This window comes from Sclerotinia sclerotiorum, genomic scaffold, assembly GCF_000146945.2.
Source record: "Sclerotinia sclerotiorum 1980 UF-70 scaffold_4 genomic scaffold, whole genome shotgun sequence".
Taxonomy (NCBI): Eukaryota; Fungi; Ascomycota; class Leotiomycetes; order Helotiales; family Sclerotiniaceae; genus Sclerotinia; species Sclerotinia sclerotiorum.
The window spans coordinates 726,113-745,091 of NW_001820832.1; the positions used below are offsets into that span (position 1 = coordinate 726,113).

The window sequence follows — 18,979 nt, forward strand, 5'->3', positions numbered from 1 at the left end:
GTGGAGATGGGGAGAGGAATGGCCGGTCAGCGGGGGAGGTTTCTGCGGGTGGAAGCCCGGTGATTTCTTTACATGATGCGGTGATGTAGATATACAAATATGATATATAGAAAGATATATAGTTCTAAAAGTATGCAAGAAGTATGTAGAAGAGAAGAAGGAAATTTTACTTAAGCTTTTGGGTACGTACTTGGAATCTGGGATGGATAGGAGCATGGATAAGATGTTACGCGATAATACCGAGGCTCGGAGCTTGAGCTGGGTAGCTTTTAGCTTTGTTGAAGGGTAAAGTTCGGCTGTTTTATATTGATTTATACTGGATTTCGTAACTTCAAATCAATGATGAACATGAATTATTTTGAATTCCACATCCACATGAGAATGATTACGTGTATTGATATCGATTAGAGGAGTTACTATTGAGAAAGCTTCGAACCAATCGTTACTAGTAGGATCCTGTTTGTCCGGGTCACATTTGGACAGTTATTGATCTCTCAACCTCTCATTCAATCCATACAAGTTGGAAATATCTAGGAAGGATCAGGTAAGTGAGTATCGAAGCATTCTAAGAAGCTATTGGACTTTCGAATTATTCACTATTTGGGTATCACTCCATGAAGAAGAATATCTCGCAACATCTCAGACTCACGTTTTGAGACAGCACCTTCCAAGATCACATCAAAATCAAGTCAACTCTAATAGATTCAACGCTCTGCATTGCTTTTTAAAATGCCTAATCGCAGTAAAAACTCAAATTCAAAGATCTAGACTTTATCCGCAAGATCTTTGCAATTACCATCGTAAATACGATAGAATGCAAAGTCACCTAAAAGGAAAGTCTATCTATACGGAAAACAGAGATAATTACTAGTCCGAAGCAGACTCATCTGAGCCTCAAAAGCATCGCCAGCAACACCTTCTCCAGTTTCCCACGAAATATCTTTTAAGTCCTTCTATCCACTACCTTTCATATTCGAATATCCCGCAAAAAGAAAAGTCCAACGACTCTGGCTTGTAGCCTATCTATTCCAAAAAATTATGTACACGAACAACCTCCACTGATCAGCTTACGCACGCCCCATTGCCGCAACGGCGTTCAACTTTGCCAATTCCGCTTGCAATTCCTCCAATGGTTTGCCCAAACCCCATTCCCGCATCGCCAGATTTGGCCTCAAAACCATTCGAAAAAATCTCTGATGCTGCAAACATTTATGATCCCATTTCTCCGCTTTGACATCATAACCAACGCCAGCTGCGAACCATTGGAGTAAACTGACTTCCGGCCAGTCAGATGTCAGATCCGTGGGACAGACAAAGTAACGATGAGATTCCGTCTTGCCGTAGTCTTGTCGTGAGGTGACGTGAATCACGTAGGTTGGAGGAGGATTGGTAATGAGTGGATTGTCAATGAGATTAGATGGGGAAAGAACATGTTGAGGAATGAAAGGTTCCGGCTCTGTTTGTGTCCAATATGGGGCTTGAACAGTTCTGAAACCATCGAAGGAAACTTCGGCGAATGTTTCGGAAGAGCTTGAAAATCGGGATGGTTCCAAACTTCCAGTCAGAATCAGGGATTGATATGGCTCAGATGCCTCGACGGTTGTCGAAGGTTGAAACGACCCATATGTTCCATGAGGAGCTCGGGAGTGCGTTGGTTCAAATGCCCAAGGAGACTTTGGGTATCCAGATGTTCCAAGAGGAGTGAAAGATTGCGCAAGTGGTTGCATTGCTTGATCATTCGCACGTGATCTCCATTCGGGAATTTTTGAATCAGTGATGCTTGATCCGAGATTTGGCACTCCTGATGAAGGAAGAGCAGTCACTCCATTTCTGAGAAATTCTATGAATGATTGCCCAAGTCCGGAAGATATGGAAGTCATCTTGGAGCTGGGTTTGGAGGATGATGCTGAAGATGGTGGTGTCATCAAGTCTGATCCAAACACATTGCTTTTTGAAATAGAGTGAAGATCAGAGCATCTTTGGGCTATGATTGATCTAGGCGGTGTAATGGAAGGAGAAAAGGGAGGAGAAGAGGGCAAGGTGAATGCACTTGTTAATGCTGATGAAGGGGTGGGAGTTTTAATGCAAGCCAATGAAGGAGTTGGAGCTTGATTTGTCATTTTTTGATGATCAGGATTATAACTTCGGATCATATCCATGAGCGCCATGGAAGCATTTTCGGATTCTTCCTGGATCGAGATAGCTGCTGCGTAAATTTCAGCAGCCTGACGTTGAACTTCAGCAGCCTCATGAGCTTGGGCAAGCTCAAGTTCTCTGGCTGCTGCTGATATCCGGGTTGCGAAATTGAGAAATGATTGATAGATCGCTTGGTGATAGTTCTTATTGGGATCATGGTAAGGTTTGTCGGAGTGTCGAGTATCGACTTCAGTGCATGAGTCGCAGCAGAATATGTTATCGGGAAGTGACACCGTATCGGGATAGTGAGTCATGGTTGACTGTCACGAATAATATGGTGATGGATATAAATATCGAATATATGATTGCGCGAGTAAGAGAAATATAAAGATAAAGGTAGGAAAGATAAGTCAGTTTATTGTTGCTCTTGATTTGAAAAAGTATGATTGAAGCTAAGTGGCTTGGGAGCTCGAGTTGATCGTTCTTGGGGATTTCCGTGGTGTGTAAGGAGGAGGAAGTTCACAAGGGCCAAACCATCTGAAGACTCTCTTATAAAAACCGAGGTGTAAGATCCGTGGCTCGTGAATCATTGTTTCCGGGTGGTGGAAAGCAGATGAGGGAACTGCGCCACGGCATTCACTCTTGTCGGGTGGAGATGCAGTAAACATTTTCGAGGGGAATGACCTGGTTTGAACGGGTGGAGAGGAAATTCATTTTTCTGGTTGGTGATTCACAACTGATGATGAAGATTTGGGAAAAGGATTAGAGAAATATCAAAGTATATTTGGTGCAGGTGATATATGGGAGGCTATGAGGTGAGTTAGGTACGCATATATGTGCGTGAATTGATACCTAGGTATAGGATGGTATGTATCGCATGTATCAATCACACTTTATCACAACATACCTAGGTAATAAAAATATTTCCCTATCACATTATCCCTGTGAACTGAACTTGTATGTATCCATCTTGTATTTACACGTTTTCGATAATACCCGGGGAAGACTATGAGTATTTCTTCCTGTCTTCTAAACTATTTCTTAATTATGATGACGAGTATTTATTCAGGAATATTATTATAATCCGATGTCGGATTTTTATATTCATCTATTGCAAGTGGGTAGGTAGATAGGTAGGTTTCTATTTATATCTATTTATATCAATCCCTCAACATCATATTCATATTCATATTCACCCACACCAAACTAAGCTCAAAGTCATTCTTGTCTTTATTATATTATTTCCAATCGACTTTCTATATCCTACCTTGGTATTTGTCTATCTATAGATACTTACTTATAATCTAAGAGGAAAAGAAATAAGGTAATTAATTAAATAAATAACTCATAATACCTGGATTTTCGTTTACAAAGAGGAAATATAGATTTAGATATAAGTATAGACCTGATATAGATCTGCTCAGATAGTATCAGGTTAGAATAGAATAGAATAGAATGAAACAAAAATAATATCTCATATCTCCAAATCTTAAAGAACTCGAGGTGGATGGTGGGTGGTGTGTATTTGGGGAGTGGATCTTTTGTATTTTGGAGGGTATGTCTGGTTTATGATGATGGAGAATAAAGTGTAATTTGGAGTTTGAGGTTTGAGGTAGGCTTTTGGTTTTTGGCCGTGGGAGAGTGTGGATTGAATGGTGGTTGCTTTGAGCGGGTTGGGGGTGGTGGTTTGGACGGGGGGGAGGTTTGAGGGAGGGTGAGGGGGGTTTATGAGAGAGATGGATGGATAGATGAGGTATGAGGAAGGGGCTTGAGGGATTTTTATTATTGTTGTCATTATAGGGAGATAGATTATCTTGCTTCCGGCTCGATTTGGTTTGGTTGGTTGCGAGTCACTATGATCTACGATTTATATAAAACTTCCTTTCGATTCTCGAATCTTTTCACATATAATAATAATAATATAAGAAGAAAGAAATGATAATAATAACACAACATACTATAATATAAATATAAATAACCAATAACCATATATCACCACCAAGCCAGCATCAACTCTCCCGCGTAAGGATAAAATTTTCACTTATTATATTTCATTCCTTCATTCCATTCGTTCTATTCTTCTCAATACGAAGCCTAGAGAAAAGTTGCAACTCGATATGTATGCCCCCTAACTTCAAGCGAGAACTTTGATTACACACCATTCAATACCTAGGTATGTAAGCTTATAATTATAATTACACAAGTGTTATGATTATTCGAGCTCCTGAGTTTATTTAATGTATTGTCATCTGTGATGGATTGTTGTTATTAGGAGTATCTACCTAGGTACCTACGATTATAGGCTATCATTTTCCTATGGTGTGGATTGTAAGATCTTACAGTAAGAATAGGGGGTATATTTGATTCGTGATCATGTGTGGATAATATATAATACTCCTTTTATCAGGCTCACATTCGGACTTATGGAGGAAATACTAATACAAAAACATAAATATAAATATAAAAAAGTTTATGATTTATACAACCTCCAGGATTCATACATACTAATTACCCAGTCAGGCGGCCTGTCGATAGGTACTTTTCGAGGTTTAAAAGGAGAGCAGGGAGATTAGTATTAAAAAGTTAAAGTTGATCATCGAGAGGCTCAAAACTTTCTTGCTTATTTACACCTATCAATCAATCAATCAATCAATCAATCAATATATATAGCCCATTTACTCACCGAGACAAAAACTGCCATAATACGGGGTATAGATCAACTTAAAATTCAAATGAAGAACCCCACAGGAACCCGCATACATGTATGATATGCCCACATTCACACACTTAATTCTACCAACTCCTATTATTCGACACCGGCAAAATTATCACCCAGAAATGAAAAAGGGGTAAAAATGTCAAAAAGCTGATTCAGATATCGGAATGCCCGTTCTAGGAATCGAACCTAGGATCTCATCATTACTAGTGATGCGCTTTACCGCTAAGCCAAACGGGCTGATGGAGTTGAATAATCAGATGATGCAGATGAGCAAAATTTCGTATATTTTCCAAGGTTCAGAAACCCCACTTGGTTTCTGTGGTAGATAGTGGGGAACGGCTTTGGCGAATATGTGGATACTTGTGAGGTGGATAGTTAAAGCGATAATGAAAAGGGATGGGAGTTATTATATCCTGTAAAGATATCAGTTTGATTGAAGCTTGGTAGTTGGTGTTGGTGTTTGGGGTTTGAGGTGAAGGTGGAAATGGAAAATGTGGTGTGAATCGGTGGAAATAGAATAGAGGCAGAAATGAAAAAGTAAACTTAGAGAAGGATATGAGTAAAAATCTCGCTGCGGATTCAATCATACCCGTTTACCACTTTCAGTATTGTTTCTTCGATAACAATTTTCTTGAACAAAGATAGAGTTTCCTGTAGACTTAGAACCCAACTGACTAATCAACACAAAGCCGTAAGAGATCAGATATAAGATTACTTTTCTATGGCGTCAACAGCTCAGAAGTTGCACTAACAGCCTCATAGCAGAATTGAGGTTTCAAGAAAATATGGTTATTTGATTTCTGCGAAATTGAACTTGGGCAACCTGCCTGCTTTGAAAAAACTTTCAACATTGAGTCTTGGGTTTGAGTATAAGTAAATCTCATGGCATTTCAAAACAGCCAATTTCCGTGCTTGCTCCTGCCTTTACATTTTATTTCCAACAGTTGGGCTCAGCTCCTTTCAGGATGATGAAAATTGGAATGGCTCAGCTCACTGATATGCTAGAGTGAACATCTTATTCTAATAGGAAAGCACGCTAAGCCATTTTGGAGTACTCGAGTAGAAATCTTCATCTAATTATTATCAACATCATCTCATCATCCTTTGATTTCTTTTTAAGATCTTACAATCATCAATCCACCAGTCAATATCTGGGTAGAAGTATCTAACGATTGAATATCTATTGAACATTCTTGAAATGCACATCATCGCCATGAGGAGAAATCACATTTTGGTATCACAAATTACACAATCAAATACTCTGTACGGTCAGTGTGCAGGATGATTATTCTCAAGCACAGTTTGCTAGAATATATTGACAATGAGGTATATCCCAAGAATTGTACAATGGAAAATCTTCAATCCTTTGTTCGAGTTAGTTCTACATGTATTTCTTTTATATGTCGAGCGAGTCGCTTTGTATCATTTCCACCGCTTGCGGTTTTCACCAGCTTTGAAAATGGTTTAAGTACCCTTTGTCTCATGCAATACATTTAGCCCCTTCACACATAACTATACTTTTTTGAGCCACCGAATACTTTGAATACCCATATCGATTTTGGAACTCAAGTACGTTCCATCATGGCCGCCACAGACGATCCCATCAGAGAAGATGTCGGTTTTGCAGAATGGAGGAGAACTGAACCAAATTGGAACCCTCGTTTGGGAGACAATTGGAGGTTTAAGGAGCGGATTGCCAATACCGATACTGCAGCTATCGCCCATTTTGTATACGATGAGAAAGAAGCTCAAAAAGATAAGACGATTTGGAATGCACAGAAAGAGGTGAAAATTCAGAAAGCCCAGGAGAAGAAGGAAAGGAAGAAAGCTAAGGAAGCCAAAGAAACGGAAAAGAAAGGGCAAGAGGCAGTGAAGGGGGGTAAGGAGAAGAAAAAGAAGGAGAAGGAGAAGGAGAAGGAGAAGGAGAAGGAGAAGGAGAAGGAGAAGGAGAAGGAGAAGGAGAAGGAGAAGGAGAAGGAGAAGGAGAAGGAGGAGGATTATGGCGCTCCTCACACTGACAATGTGGTCCTCAAAATCAACTATCAACGAAAAGATCAAAGACCAAATCGACCCAATGGCTATCCACAAAATTACGATGGAGACAAGTATGAATGGCAATTCCTATACGCGCTCTCTGGATACTATCCTAGCGAAGATTATCCCGAACAGTCCAAAATACCTCACCGCCCCGAAAATATTGTGAGGCACTTTCGTACTCAATGGCTGAAACTACCAGGCGCACCGGGAGAGTATGAAGTAGCATTTTTGGAATACTGCCCAGGAGTTGAGTGGAAGGGAAAAATTCACCATAATTTAGAAGTTTTTGATAGGAACAGTAGTGGTTTTATTCATGAGCTTGATATATGGCTCATTTTCAAACAGTTTACAAGGATGATACTCATGATGGACCGCGGTACTGAGATCCCACCAGAAGACGATGAACAGAATATTAGGTTGGTGGAGTTCAAAACCGCGGAGATCTGTCATTATAATATTGAGCCGAGGAATAGTAAGTCTTTCCATTAGAATTTAGAGAGTGATTTCTGACGTGATTTAGTTTTGATTGGATATAAGAATAAGGAAACAGATCGTGTACCTGTGCTTAAGGTGTGTATATCGTGTTAGATCCCAAGATCGAGGAATAACAAACTTTACAGCTTTGTGATTTTGGAGACGCACTTGATGTTCCTCTTTATCGTAGTCAAGAAGAATTTGGGCGTTACAGGTTCCCAAATGCGCTAAATGGTCGGATTGGCTACCGGGCCCCCGTGAGTTAGCAGTCTCCTGTTCGTGCTTATACAGCACACTTACAATCTCACTATAGGAAGCAGTCATTGCTCCAAGCGAGCATGTAAATCCATTCCGCCATGGATCATGTAGCAATATATTTCAATTTGCGAATATCATCCGTCTTCTAATGCACGAAAACCAATCATCTGACTTGGATATGCATCCGGAAAACGGCAAATGGGTCGACATAAATTTAGGGGACTATTCGAATGACAGCCCGGTTTCATATGGTCGCTCCCTTATACATGGCGATAACAAAATCCCACTTGGTAGATATGGCGATTATTTGATCGAGCTCGTCATGAAATGCATGTACGAAAAGCCCAGCCTGCGACCTCGTGCAGAAAACCTCTGGTACTTAGTCCGAGATGGCTACAAGGTGTGTCAGAGCGACCTGGACCACGAGACCGAAGACGAGGACGAATCTATCGAAGACGAGGACGACACCGAACAAGAAAAAGCCAAGAAGCCCAGCAAAAAGGAAACAGAAGGATCAGACCCACCCCTCCACCCCATATTCCAACAAGCCCAAATAGCCCCAGAAGGCTTTCGCGAACCCATGCCGGAATGGATGGACGACTTCAAGGAACGATTCGACAACTTCTCCTTCCCCCGCACACCGCAATGTCCCACCCCCAAATACGAAAGCAGCAGAAATCTTACCCACGCGGACCCCTACCCCGGCGACGACCTCCCCTTCAACGACCGCAAAACATACCCCGCCTCACGCGCGCAAGTTCCCCCACGCCACCCCCACGGTTATCCCATCGTAGACGAACGTCCCAGCGTGAACATCCCCGAACAACACGGTGATCACCCCGGTAGTATCACCAGGAATTGCGATCTCCTCCGCTACTATGATCGTTTGGGAGATATGTGGATGGGCGAAGATCATTATTGGAAAATGTTAGAAGCGGGTCTTAATCCGCAGACTTATAATTGGGGCATGAAGATTCCAGACCCGGAGATGGATGTGGATGTTGGTGCTATGAGTGGGATGGAGGCGGATGCGGAGGATGAGGGGGAGCTGCCGGGTGCGGATACGGGTGGAGATGATAGTGAGGGGAGGGATTATATGGATCCGAAGGCTACGATTAGTTTTACTAACGATGCGGGGTGTCCTGTGGGGATTTAATGTTGAGGTGAGGTGAGGTGTGGCATGATTGGGTTCGGGGGATGGTTTTCTAGTTGCGTACTCGGTATGTTTTAACAGTTGTTGATTTGTCACCGTATATACCTAGTACCTGTAGTGCTATGATGCCTCAAAAACATATCAGATCTTACATATACATATTTCAAAGTTTCAAAATTTCAAAATACCATCATCCATATGATAAACATAAAACTTACTCTCTAATTCCATCTATAATGACTACCTACCTACTTTCAAGCACCACTCACTCACTCACTCACTTAACAAACAATGAAAACCATCAACCATCACCCATCACCCATCACCCATCACCCATCACCCATCACCCATCACCCATCACCCATCACCCATCACCCATCACCCATCACCCATCACCCATCAGCCATCAGCCATCACCCATCAACCTAGATAAGTATACCTCCTCACCTTATCCGCCTTTCCTCCCAAAATAGCATTGAGAGCCTGTTCCAAACCAACACCATCATATCTCATACCCGCACTTTCATCTTTACCCATCGCGCCTACAATATCCTCGCGACTTACATTTCCATTCCCATTCCCATTTCCATTACCACTTCCGTTCCCATTTGCATTTCCATTTGCCATATTTCCCTGACCCATATCATCTACACTCTTCACGGCATCAATCAATGGATTCTTCAAAATAACACCCACACCCACACCCGTACCCGCACCTTCAGGTTCAGCTCTTCTTCCATAAACCCTCACCGCTTCAATGCCTAATTTCTTCAACTCTGTTTTATCTACTGCTGGTGTTCCTGGTCCTTCTAGATATACTAAGTGCGTGATATATTTTTTCCATTCTTCTTCTGGTATCTTATGTTCGTTTTCGTCTTCTTTTCCATTTCCGCAACATCCGCGAACAATCGCTTCTATGAAATCTCGTGCCGTGTATCCTGGAGTCTCACGATCTAAACATCCGTTTAAGATAAGAACTTTGAATTTGATTCTTGGGTCTGCAATCGCGTTGCCTACATCCCTCAGAACGAGACAGGGGAGAATAGATGTGTAGAGTGAACCGATACTATATATAACACAACTGGCATCGTTCAAGGCTTCTAAGACTTTAGTATTAGGCGCGGGTCGGATTTCTTGGCCATATGGATTGATGTACCAGATTCGTTCAATTGGCGAGGAAAGTTCTTCGGTGTGTGATTTTTGGAAATCTATGTTTTGTTTACGGAGTGTGGGAAGAGAGCCGGGAAGGTTGGCGTCTTCGATTCTGTCGTGTTCCAGGAGGTCGATGGATTGTCGCTTGTTCCATGTGGCTGGGCTGACGGGTTGGGTGGGTACGAAGGTCGGAGCAATGGGATGGGAAATGTTGTTTTGTCCTACGATTATTGTACCTGAATGTAAATTTGTGTTAGAGACTACATTGGCTATGACGGAGATTTGGTGGATGCCCTACCATCTCGTAATCCTGCTGATATATGATATGAAAAGTTACTGTTAATAGCAGGAATCACCTCAACATTATCTTTCACACCAGTGATGCTACCCAAAAGGTAAATCGCCGCCTCAAAACTTCCCGTGAAGATACGAGCACCTGTCAAGAACAAATTGCCAACAGAGGCTGATTGAAAATTAAAGACAGAGGTAGGACGAGCTCGCTTGACTATCTCGAGGTTGATAGTGTTGAGGAAAGACCGAATCAATTCGCGCTTGGCAGAGGTTATTTCACTCCATAATGGAGAGTGGCCTTCAACTATGGCTAGCCATTCATGTTTGGCTTCTTGGGGTGAAGGGTCGAGACGATGGTTGAAGAAGGTTTTTAGAGCAGATTTCTCGGTGTTGGCTCCGATGGGATCTTCTGGGATGAGGCGGACCAATCTACCTAAGAAGGCGGTTAGTTTTTGTTTGGTAGGTTGCTAGAGTTGATGTGGTTGTCATGAGCTCGACAATATGACTCCTGGAGATATGTAGCACGTGATCGAACCCATCCCAATGCATAGGGGTCATTTTGAAGTCTTGGAGGATTTGATAAGACCAACTTGTCCCCAAGTAGCCCCAAAACACAGTTGAATCGAAGGTATGAGGATAATAACATACTTCTCACATCACCAATACCAGGACCACCAAAGACTCGAATAAGTTCAGAAGAAGAGCCTCCGTTATCACTAATAGGGATAATACTGAAGAACATTAACCTCGAGTTCATCATATGTCTTCTGATTAAAGTGAATTTGCACTTACTAACTCAAAGAACAAGTCCTATCTTCGGCGACTTTCCCAAACACATCCACGAGACTGTTGGCGGCACTTCCGCCAGAAAATACGACGATACGCCGATTCATGGTTGAAACTCGGGATTGAAATTTTGATCTTGAAGGTATGATATTTGAGATTTGATCTCAAATTTTGGAATAGGAAAAGAAGAAGAGGTTTACTTTGGCATGTTGAGATTTGAGAAATGGGGTGGTGAAGGGGGATGAAATGAACAGATTTCGGGACACGTTGTGGTTTTGTTTTTGTTCTTGTTCTTGGTGATGTGATGATATGTTAAGTGGCAGTGTTTAGAAAATGGAAGGGCGATATCGATGAGAAAAGAGTCGCACCTACCTAGCTGCCTACTACTACCTACCTTTCCAGTATATCGTATCGTCGAATAAGTAATTGTCGATAAAATAATCAAAGACTTGATATCTTGTATAAAAATTTTACTTGTAGCTAGTATAATTATAATTACCTAGGTCGGTAGGTAGGTAGGTAGGAGCTAGGTAGTAAATGGTAAGACTTATTAGCTAACAGCTTTGTCAACTCCTTTCTTCTTCCTTCGTAAGGTTAGGTACTTGGAAGTTGGAACAGTTAATTAATTAATTATTAATTGCACATGGGTATTTCAGGTACTCTGCACAGAATATTCTAAACCCACCGGTCTCAGCTAGTTTACCTCCAGAGTCCTCAGTCCCGGTGCCTACTCTCAGGAGTCAGCACTCTCACTGGTTACTCATTTCGACCAATACCATGGATCTGATATGAGATGATATGAGATGAGACCCTAAATAACCCTGGCAAGTTATGGTATCGTCATTTTAAAGTCGCTCCCATTTGTGTACGGAGTCGAAGGTGTGAAACATAATTGGAACATATGGCTCATATGGATATGTGAACATATGGACATCTATTCTAGAACATGTATAGAAACAATTTCGAGGCTTTGTAAGATCTTACTCCCCCCTACCCACATGAACTACGGAGTAGGAAGTACAACCTATCGCCGAGTCGGATCTTATCTCCACCCCCCTTTGCGTCCAAGTTCATCATCTCCGCCGAATGCATATCCATTAAAAAAATATAGCATTATTGATGAAACGTAGACAAAAAGATTAACGTGTCGTATACGATTTTATCATATTTAGAACGAATAGGGAATTAATTGTTCATTCCTCATTATTCATGAAAGAGGGTAATCATCAACAAGCTCTTACTTGTAATTAATTATACTTGGCTAAAATGCCAGTACCTACCTAGGTATCTATCTATCTAAAAATTACCTACTTACTACCTATTATCTACTATCTACCTCCACCTACAAGCGGAAGCATCTCCTTATTTTATAATTATTAGTTTGGAAACTATCACAAAAAGCTCAAGGAACGAAACACTCCAACCAACCAACTGACTTACTTGCTTGATCATCCCTATCTACTCTACTACTAGTACTTTACTATTTTAATCAATTCTTGTAGCTCCCTTTAACTTACGCAATAATGTCAACGGCACAATCGGGAAATTCCAATTAGACACATCGAGCTCAATTTGCCTGGATTCCCCACCCAAAACTTCATTTGTTTCTCAGTAATGAAAGCGCACGAATGGAATTTATTCTCTTGCTAATGCCAAAAGTCCCTTTATTAGAGGAAGCTTTCGGATTATCTATTCATCGCCTTGACAAAAGTACATGCTCGAATGGCGCTTTGCGACTGACACTTTGAGTTGCCATGGCATTGTTAAATCCCACCTTCATCTTTGGGGTGATAGTTCTACTGTACCTCTCATCCTTCATCCTTTTCGCCATAATACGAATCGTAACGGGCATATCCATTCAGCGCATCGGCTACTTTTCTCTGAGGAGACTTGCATTTACTCCGAAAGATGGTATCAAGATTGAGATTCGAGGCTTGGGACTGAATATCCATCGTCCTACCTTCGCAGAACCAACATGGCTCAGCGTTGTTTTGACAGAGCTGGCAGTTACATTGGATTTGAAGGTTTTGGATGGAGAGAAAAAGGCACGGCGCCCTGACGGAAATGGGGTCGTCGAAGAAGAGCAGGATGGCTCAAGTCGCAAAGGCGAACCAGACAGCAAACCACTTCCTACAGATGCTACCTCCTTCGAGCCGCAGCGCAGCAAAATGTGGGAGCAACTTACAAGCATCAAGGAGCGAATCAAACGCCTACATCGCAATATAAATTGGATTCAAATGGTGGACATCGTGGCTTCGAACTCATCGGTGACCGTGGTTGATGTTGGCAATATACAGTTAGGAAGTTTTACAATGGGCGTGGATACAAGGAGGAAAACGGTTGATCGTGGCATGTTCACACATGTGAAGAACGCCAACAGCAACCAGCAACCTGCAGAATGGATGCTGACTATTCGCAGTGTTCTGTTTACACCGGAAGGAGGGCAGTCTTTAGAAATACTGGATCACCTTACGTTGAACATAAGCGGGATACTATACAAGGAGCTCGATGGTTTGCGGGAAGCAGCAATTGCCCTTAAATTGGGCCGAGTTCATATACCATATGACGACATAAATGCTTGCATAGACAAATACAAGGGTTGTCGCAAGCTGCCCAAAATTAAGGACGGAAAGCCTGCACCGGAGGAGATATCGGTCGCAAGCATTATTGGGGAGCTTGAAAGACCTGGAAGTGAAGAGAAAAATCTTGTACAAACAGTATCGGATTCCAAGGAGTTTGCGAGCTCTATTCTTCGGGGTATAATCGAAGTACAATTTGCAGTCAGCTACATTGGATTCACGAAGAAAATCACCTCAGTACAGCCCTCGGGTTCACCAATGTATCTCAATGCTTCCATGAAAGAGGTTGGAGTGGATCTACATCGTTTAGATCAAAAGTCCCCTGCCCACCGAATGTACTTTTCCTCGAAGGATATAGCTCACCAGGCTCTTATTGCCGCGCTCTCCATCTCTGTCGGAGTCGATGATGGTCGGGGAAGATCCGACAGGCTAGTCTATGTTCCAATGGCAACTACTACAATTCGAACTACCTTTTTGTCGAAAACGGTCCAATTTGCTATAGACAATACTTTAGATGAGCGCAATGCGAATATTTTGTTTGCTAATGCCGTTGTTACATCACCCTCCATTGATCTTGATCCAAGACATCTTCCTCTTGTTCTAGCCATGGCGAAATCGAACCCGAAATCAAAATCGAAGGAAGACACACCAGAAAGACATACACTAATGTCTCGGTTATTACCAAAAGCTAATGTTAAATTCTCGATGCACGAGCCTGTTATCCGAATTTCTCTACCTCCCGTTGAAGATACGGCAGCTGAGGATGATTTCGATCTTATCATATCTTCCATATCTTCTATATCTCTGGATATTGAATCCTCACATTCAGCGGTAGGGGAGTTGCATTATAGTCTCGGTTCTACGTTGCGACTACAGTCCCATGATCTCTATTACCAAACATGCTCCGGATCTCGATTTGACTTGCTTCAAATCGAGGCGCTTGATCTGAAAGTCTCTGTCAGTGCCAATCCGGAAGTTTACGTTGTCGCTACGGGTAATGTCCAAACGTTTTCGGTACATATGATTCGACCAGAGATCAGTGATGGTGTCCGCCAAATTGTTCGTCAGCTCAGGCTCAATGTTGAACCAGATAAGAAACCTCATTCTAAAACTTCTCGAGATCCAAATTTCATCCGGGCCTTACCTCCTTGGTTACTGCACTTCCAACTCCAGGGCTCTGATTTCAGCGCCGAAGTAGCTGGAATTGACGAATCAATAGCAGAAGATACACGTGGTGTTGCAATTCAACTGGAATCCTGGACCGCTGAGTATAGAGCCCAAAAAGTTGAGCCTAATGAACGAAGAACTCGTCGTCGTGCAGGAAGTCGTTCTCTTACCCCCGATCCTGAGATATTTCTTACAATGCCTCCATCGCCTAGAAGAAAGCGTGATCAAAATCCAACCGATGGCAGGCGATTAGCTATACACGGTCGTGGCCTTGAGTCGTTTGTCGTCGAATCAACAGAAAAGTGGGAAGTAGAGCCTTTTGTTTCGATTCCTAAATTTGAAGTCGCTCTTTCTACTTTGAGCGACAATCAAGGACCGATATTTCATCTCAATTCGCACGTGAAAAGCGTCTTGGTACAGTATTCGTTATATAGACACTACGCATGCGGTGTAGCTTCAAGTGTGCTTAGGAAGGCCTTCGTTCGCACATATGCCGATGTTGCGGAAGCCGAAGAGGCGGCACGTGCAACAGCATCGTTGAGGAAATCTGATCCTTCTGCACTTCTATCGCCAGTGACTTCCCCTGGAGGATTTTCTTGGCCTGGACAAGATGATCAGGAGTTCAATTTCGGAACCAGAGAATTAGTCACCATAGATTTTAGATCTACTTTAATTCAAGTCAAGGCTCATTTGCCTTCGGACCCCAAATTAATGCTTCAAATATATGGAGTCGATGCTGGCCGCCACAGATGGTCAGCACCCTTCCTCCATGCTAAGCTTGTTCGTTTATACGCCGAGGCTCCACAAATGAAAAGAGTATGGGCTAGAATCGTCAGTATCAGATCGGCGAGAGTTGACTTTCGCGAGAAACGTCAGATGCGTAGCTCCGGTGAGATGCATGAAGAAAAGACGATAGATATTACAACCAATGCCATCAGGCTGGCGGTGCCACATCAGCTCATTTTTCACCAAGTTATCGATAACGTTGTCAACACACTCAAAGCTGTGGAACAACTCCACCATCGCATCAAGACAGGTACTAACGAGTACATCCTCGACAAACATCCAGAGGGCCCCAAACTCATCCCAAGGTTGTCAGTACGTAGCAAAGCATTACTTTTTGAGTTAGAAGACGGAGCTTTTGAGTGGAAGTTGGGTGCCATATACAGAGCCGGTTTGATTGAGCAGCAGCAACGCTTGGCACGAGAAGCGGCGTTTGACGTGAAAGCAAAGAAGATCGAAGAGGAAGAAATGCGCAGAGATACCCAGCGTTATCGAAATAGGTCAGCGCACCCTCGTGGTCGCAGCAATAACAAGGAAGATTCCTCAAGGCGACACAAGAGTGTGGGCGATGATCTGCCGGAAGAGCGCTCGCCTAGAACTGAACGAGGTCGAAAGTATCGCTACGATCCTGAAGGAACGAGCGGCATAAGTGGAACCGCAAATATATCAATCTCTGAAGCTCACGACAGGCTCCGACGTCACAACGCTCAGAGCTGGAAAAGACGAATTGACAGGGTTTATGCCATTGCAAAGGATGGCATGAAAAATCTTCGTGGCGTTTTTTGGGGACCTGATGAATTACCGGACGATATGGAGGAGACCGAAAATATACTGGAAGTTCCACAGCGACCAGCATTGATGAGCACTTTGATAAGTGACCTTCACATAACGGTCGACAAACCATCATTTCCCATGAATGAGCTTCCTGATTTTCTCCATAAAATGGGGAAAGGTATGCCTCGCGACATGCAGTACTCACTCCTAGTACCGATGAATGTTCAAATCGATATGGGGGAAGCACGAGTAACGTTACGAGATTATCCATTACCTCTGTTGCATGTACCTGCAATCAGACCTGGGCAGTCACCAAGAATGCCAGCTTGGTCTCTCAAAACAGATTTCGTCATTGCTGAGGAGTTCCGAGGTCCCGAGTCTATTCGTCATATAAAGGTCGATATCATTCCACCACTGAATCGTGAGCCAGGAATGCCCAAAACAGGAGGATTTGCCATAGATGTGCGCAAAACAGTCACGCCTGTCAAATGTTATTCCAATATAAATGTCAACATTAATACAGAGTTACCTACTCGTATAACTTGGGGTGCTTCTTATCAACCTGCAATTCAAGACATGATGATGGTCATTGAGACATTCACGAAGCCACAAGTCGATCCTTCAGAACGAATTGGATTCTGGGATAAACTTCGTCTCAGCTTCCACTCCAAAATTGATATTGCATGGAAGGGAGATGGCGATGTTCATCTCACATTGAAGGGAACACGGGATCCTTACATTGTCACAGGAGATGGTGCCGGGTTCCTTATGTGTTGGCGAAGCGATGTACGATTGAGCGTTTGCCGAGATGATGATCCACGCAAATTCATCACAGTAGACAGTGGTGAATATATTCTCGCAATACCAGACTTCAGCCATCAAGCTCGCGTCACTGCCTCGGAGCATAATGATAGCGATAGCGTTGTGAGCTCCGACAGCTTCAGGCACGGTGCAATTTTCAAGAAAGTTGTCATGAAACTATCTGGCAACGTTCAGTGGTTGGTAGGTCTTATGTTTGAGAGAGATCTCGATGATGGAACACGTTCTTTTGACTTCGAACCACATTACAATGTGGTGACGAAGGAATTACAGTATTGCAAACCTTCAGCAGGCCAGGAATACGATGCATTCCGAGGCTTCCGTAGTCAACATATCCATATGTCGATAGCAGTCAAAGCACCGGTCGACCGTGAGTGGTCTGTATCAAACACGGAGCCTTCAAGAAGCTATAACACTGTGCACCTTACTCCCCGATTCTTCACACATTTCTTTTCTTGGTGGTCGATGTTTGGTGGCACCATGTCATTGCCAATTCGACAAGGTGACTTATGGCCAGGAATTGAGAAGTCGAGCAAAAAATTTGGCAGGCATCTTGCCACAATCAAGTACAATTTATTACTTGCACCTCTGTTCCTTAGTCACGTCTACAAACACAAAGATGCAGAGGACTATTCTGAAGATGTTGTATCTGCCACTGGTCTCAAGATGAGACTGGATAGCTTTATGCTCGACATGCATCAACGACGAGAAGAATTTATGACACAAGACAAAGGTCGAAACACACAAACCACGACGACCTCCATGAAATTACATCGAGCACAATTAGATTTGCTGTCGGCAGATATCCGTGCTATCTCTGCTAGTATCGCGGGAACGACACCGGAAGATCTTCAAAAGGCTTCTGCCCCCACTCTGGTATCTCAACTGGAACGAGGTCAAACAGATCTATCACATTTCGATATTCCTGACAACGATTTTACCTGGATTGACATGGATGATTTCGTTGAGTTGGATTGGATACTTCCAGCCGAAGCAAACCCAGAAACGAAGATTCTGCCACTGGCTTATGCTCCACGTTTCACGTATTTCCGACAAACTGATCATGGTGATAATATTTCCGGTGATCCAGAACGAACTAGTCCTTTCGGTAACGAACCTACACATTTCTGCATAATGAGCAAGGATGATGATCCACGACGAGTTCAATGTCAGCTCATTACTGACCGCTTAGTTCAACTCGATAAACAGATTGACGATCACCAGGAAGCTCTGGAGTCCGCCGAATGGGCATATTCGCAAGACCCACAGAATACGTCTCTCAAAGCTCAATACGACCAATTGACCATCCATGGCCCATTTTTGCACAACAAAAAGATCTTTCTGGAATCCATGAAAGAACGTATGGTGGAGCGTGTAAACACCAATGATCCACGGACTATCCCTGATGGTGACGAAGATGCTGATCGTCTAGGGGGAAGTCCGATTGAAACGGAAGCGATTCATGACGACCCACCTTCGGGTGATTTTGTCAGCGATTTTAACAATCGCTTCGTCATCCATAACATGCAATTGAAGTGGAATAATGTATTGCGAAATATAATCCTTCGCTATATTCATCAAGTCAGTCAGAGACGTGGGTTTGTGTACTACCTATCTCGACGGGCTGTGAAGTTCATACTCGACATCGTCGAAGAACAAAATAAAGCCAAGAATGCCAGGCCGACGGCTGCACAAACTGGGGAGCCTTCAATGACATCTGCTTCTGCAGCTCAAACGCCAGAGGACCTTATAGAGGGTCCAGAATCACAAGAAGTTGAGGATCGTATCAAAGAGATTTTGGCTGACGGGAAAAAATTCGTCAATGCTGATGATCCTCAAGTTCTTGAAACC

At 42.9% G+C, this 18,979-nt stretch overlaps 5 protein-coding genes and 1 non-coding gene across 6 annotated transcripts; 2 read left to right on the forward strand and 4 right to left on the reverse strand.

Annotated features, from left to right (window-relative positions):
- Positions 1 to 1,067: 1,067 nt before the first annotated feature.
- SS1G_03371 (predicted protein) lies at positions 1,068 to 2,450 on the reverse strand (the record flags this gene model as incomplete). Its single annotated transcript, XM_001595232.1, has 1 exon — positions 1,068 to 2,450. The coding sequence occupies one exon, from the start codon at positions 2,448 to 2,450 to the stop codon at positions 1,068 to 1,070; it is 1,383 nt and encodes a 460-aa protein (XP_001595282.1).
- Positions 2,451 to 5,020: 2,570 nt separating this feature from the next.
- On the reverse strand, positions 5,021 to 5,092 carry SS1G_14658. The gene has a single exon. It is a non-coding gene; the product is annotated as a tRNA-Thr (tRNA).
- A 1,344-nt stretch (positions 5,093 to 6,436) lies between these two features.
- Positions 6,437 to 8,780, forward strand: SS1G_03372 (predicted protein; the record flags this gene model as incomplete). Its single annotated transcript, XM_001595233.1, has 3 exons — positions 6,437 to 7,364; positions 7,413 to 7,462; positions 7,680 to 8,780. 3 exons carry the CDS (start codon positions 6,437 to 6,439, stop codon positions 8,778 to 8,780), a joined length of 2,079 nt encoding a protein of 692 aa, XP_001595283.1.
- A 417-nt stretch (positions 8,781 to 9,197) lies between these two features.
- On the reverse strand, positions 9,198 to 11,113 carry SS1G_03373 (hypothetical protein; the record flags this gene model as incomplete). Its single annotated transcript, XM_001595234.1, has 4 exons — positions 9,198 to 10,165; positions 10,267 to 10,653; positions 10,869 to 10,951; positions 11,013 to 11,113. 4 exons carry the CDS (start codon positions 11,111 to 11,113, stop codon positions 9,198 to 9,200), a joined length of 1,539 nt encoding a protein of 512 aa, XP_001595284.1.
- Positions 11,114 to 11,476: 363 nt separating this feature from the next.
- SS1G_03374 (predicted protein) lies at positions 11,477 to 12,104 on the reverse strand (the record flags this gene model as incomplete). The annotated part of the gene is made up of 3 exons (XM_001595235.1): positions 11,477 to 11,532; positions 11,692 to 11,733; positions 12,014 to 12,104. The coding sequence occupies 3 exons, from the start codon at positions 12,102 to 12,104 to the stop codon at positions 11,477 to 11,479; spliced, it is 189 nt and encodes a 62-aa protein (XP_001595285.1).
- Positions 12,105 to 12,760: 656 nt separating this feature from the next.
- On the forward strand, positions 12,761 to 18,975 carry SS1G_03375 (hypothetical protein; the record flags this gene model as incomplete). Its single annotated transcript, XM_001595236.1, has 3 exons — positions 12,761 to 17,498; positions 17,646 to 18,726; positions 18,969 to 18,975. 3 exons carry the CDS (start codon positions 12,761 to 12,763, stop codon positions 18,973 to 18,975), a joined length of 5,826 nt encoding a protein of 1,941 aa, XP_001595286.1.
- Between the last annotated feature and the right edge of the window lie 4 nt (positions 18,976 to 18,979).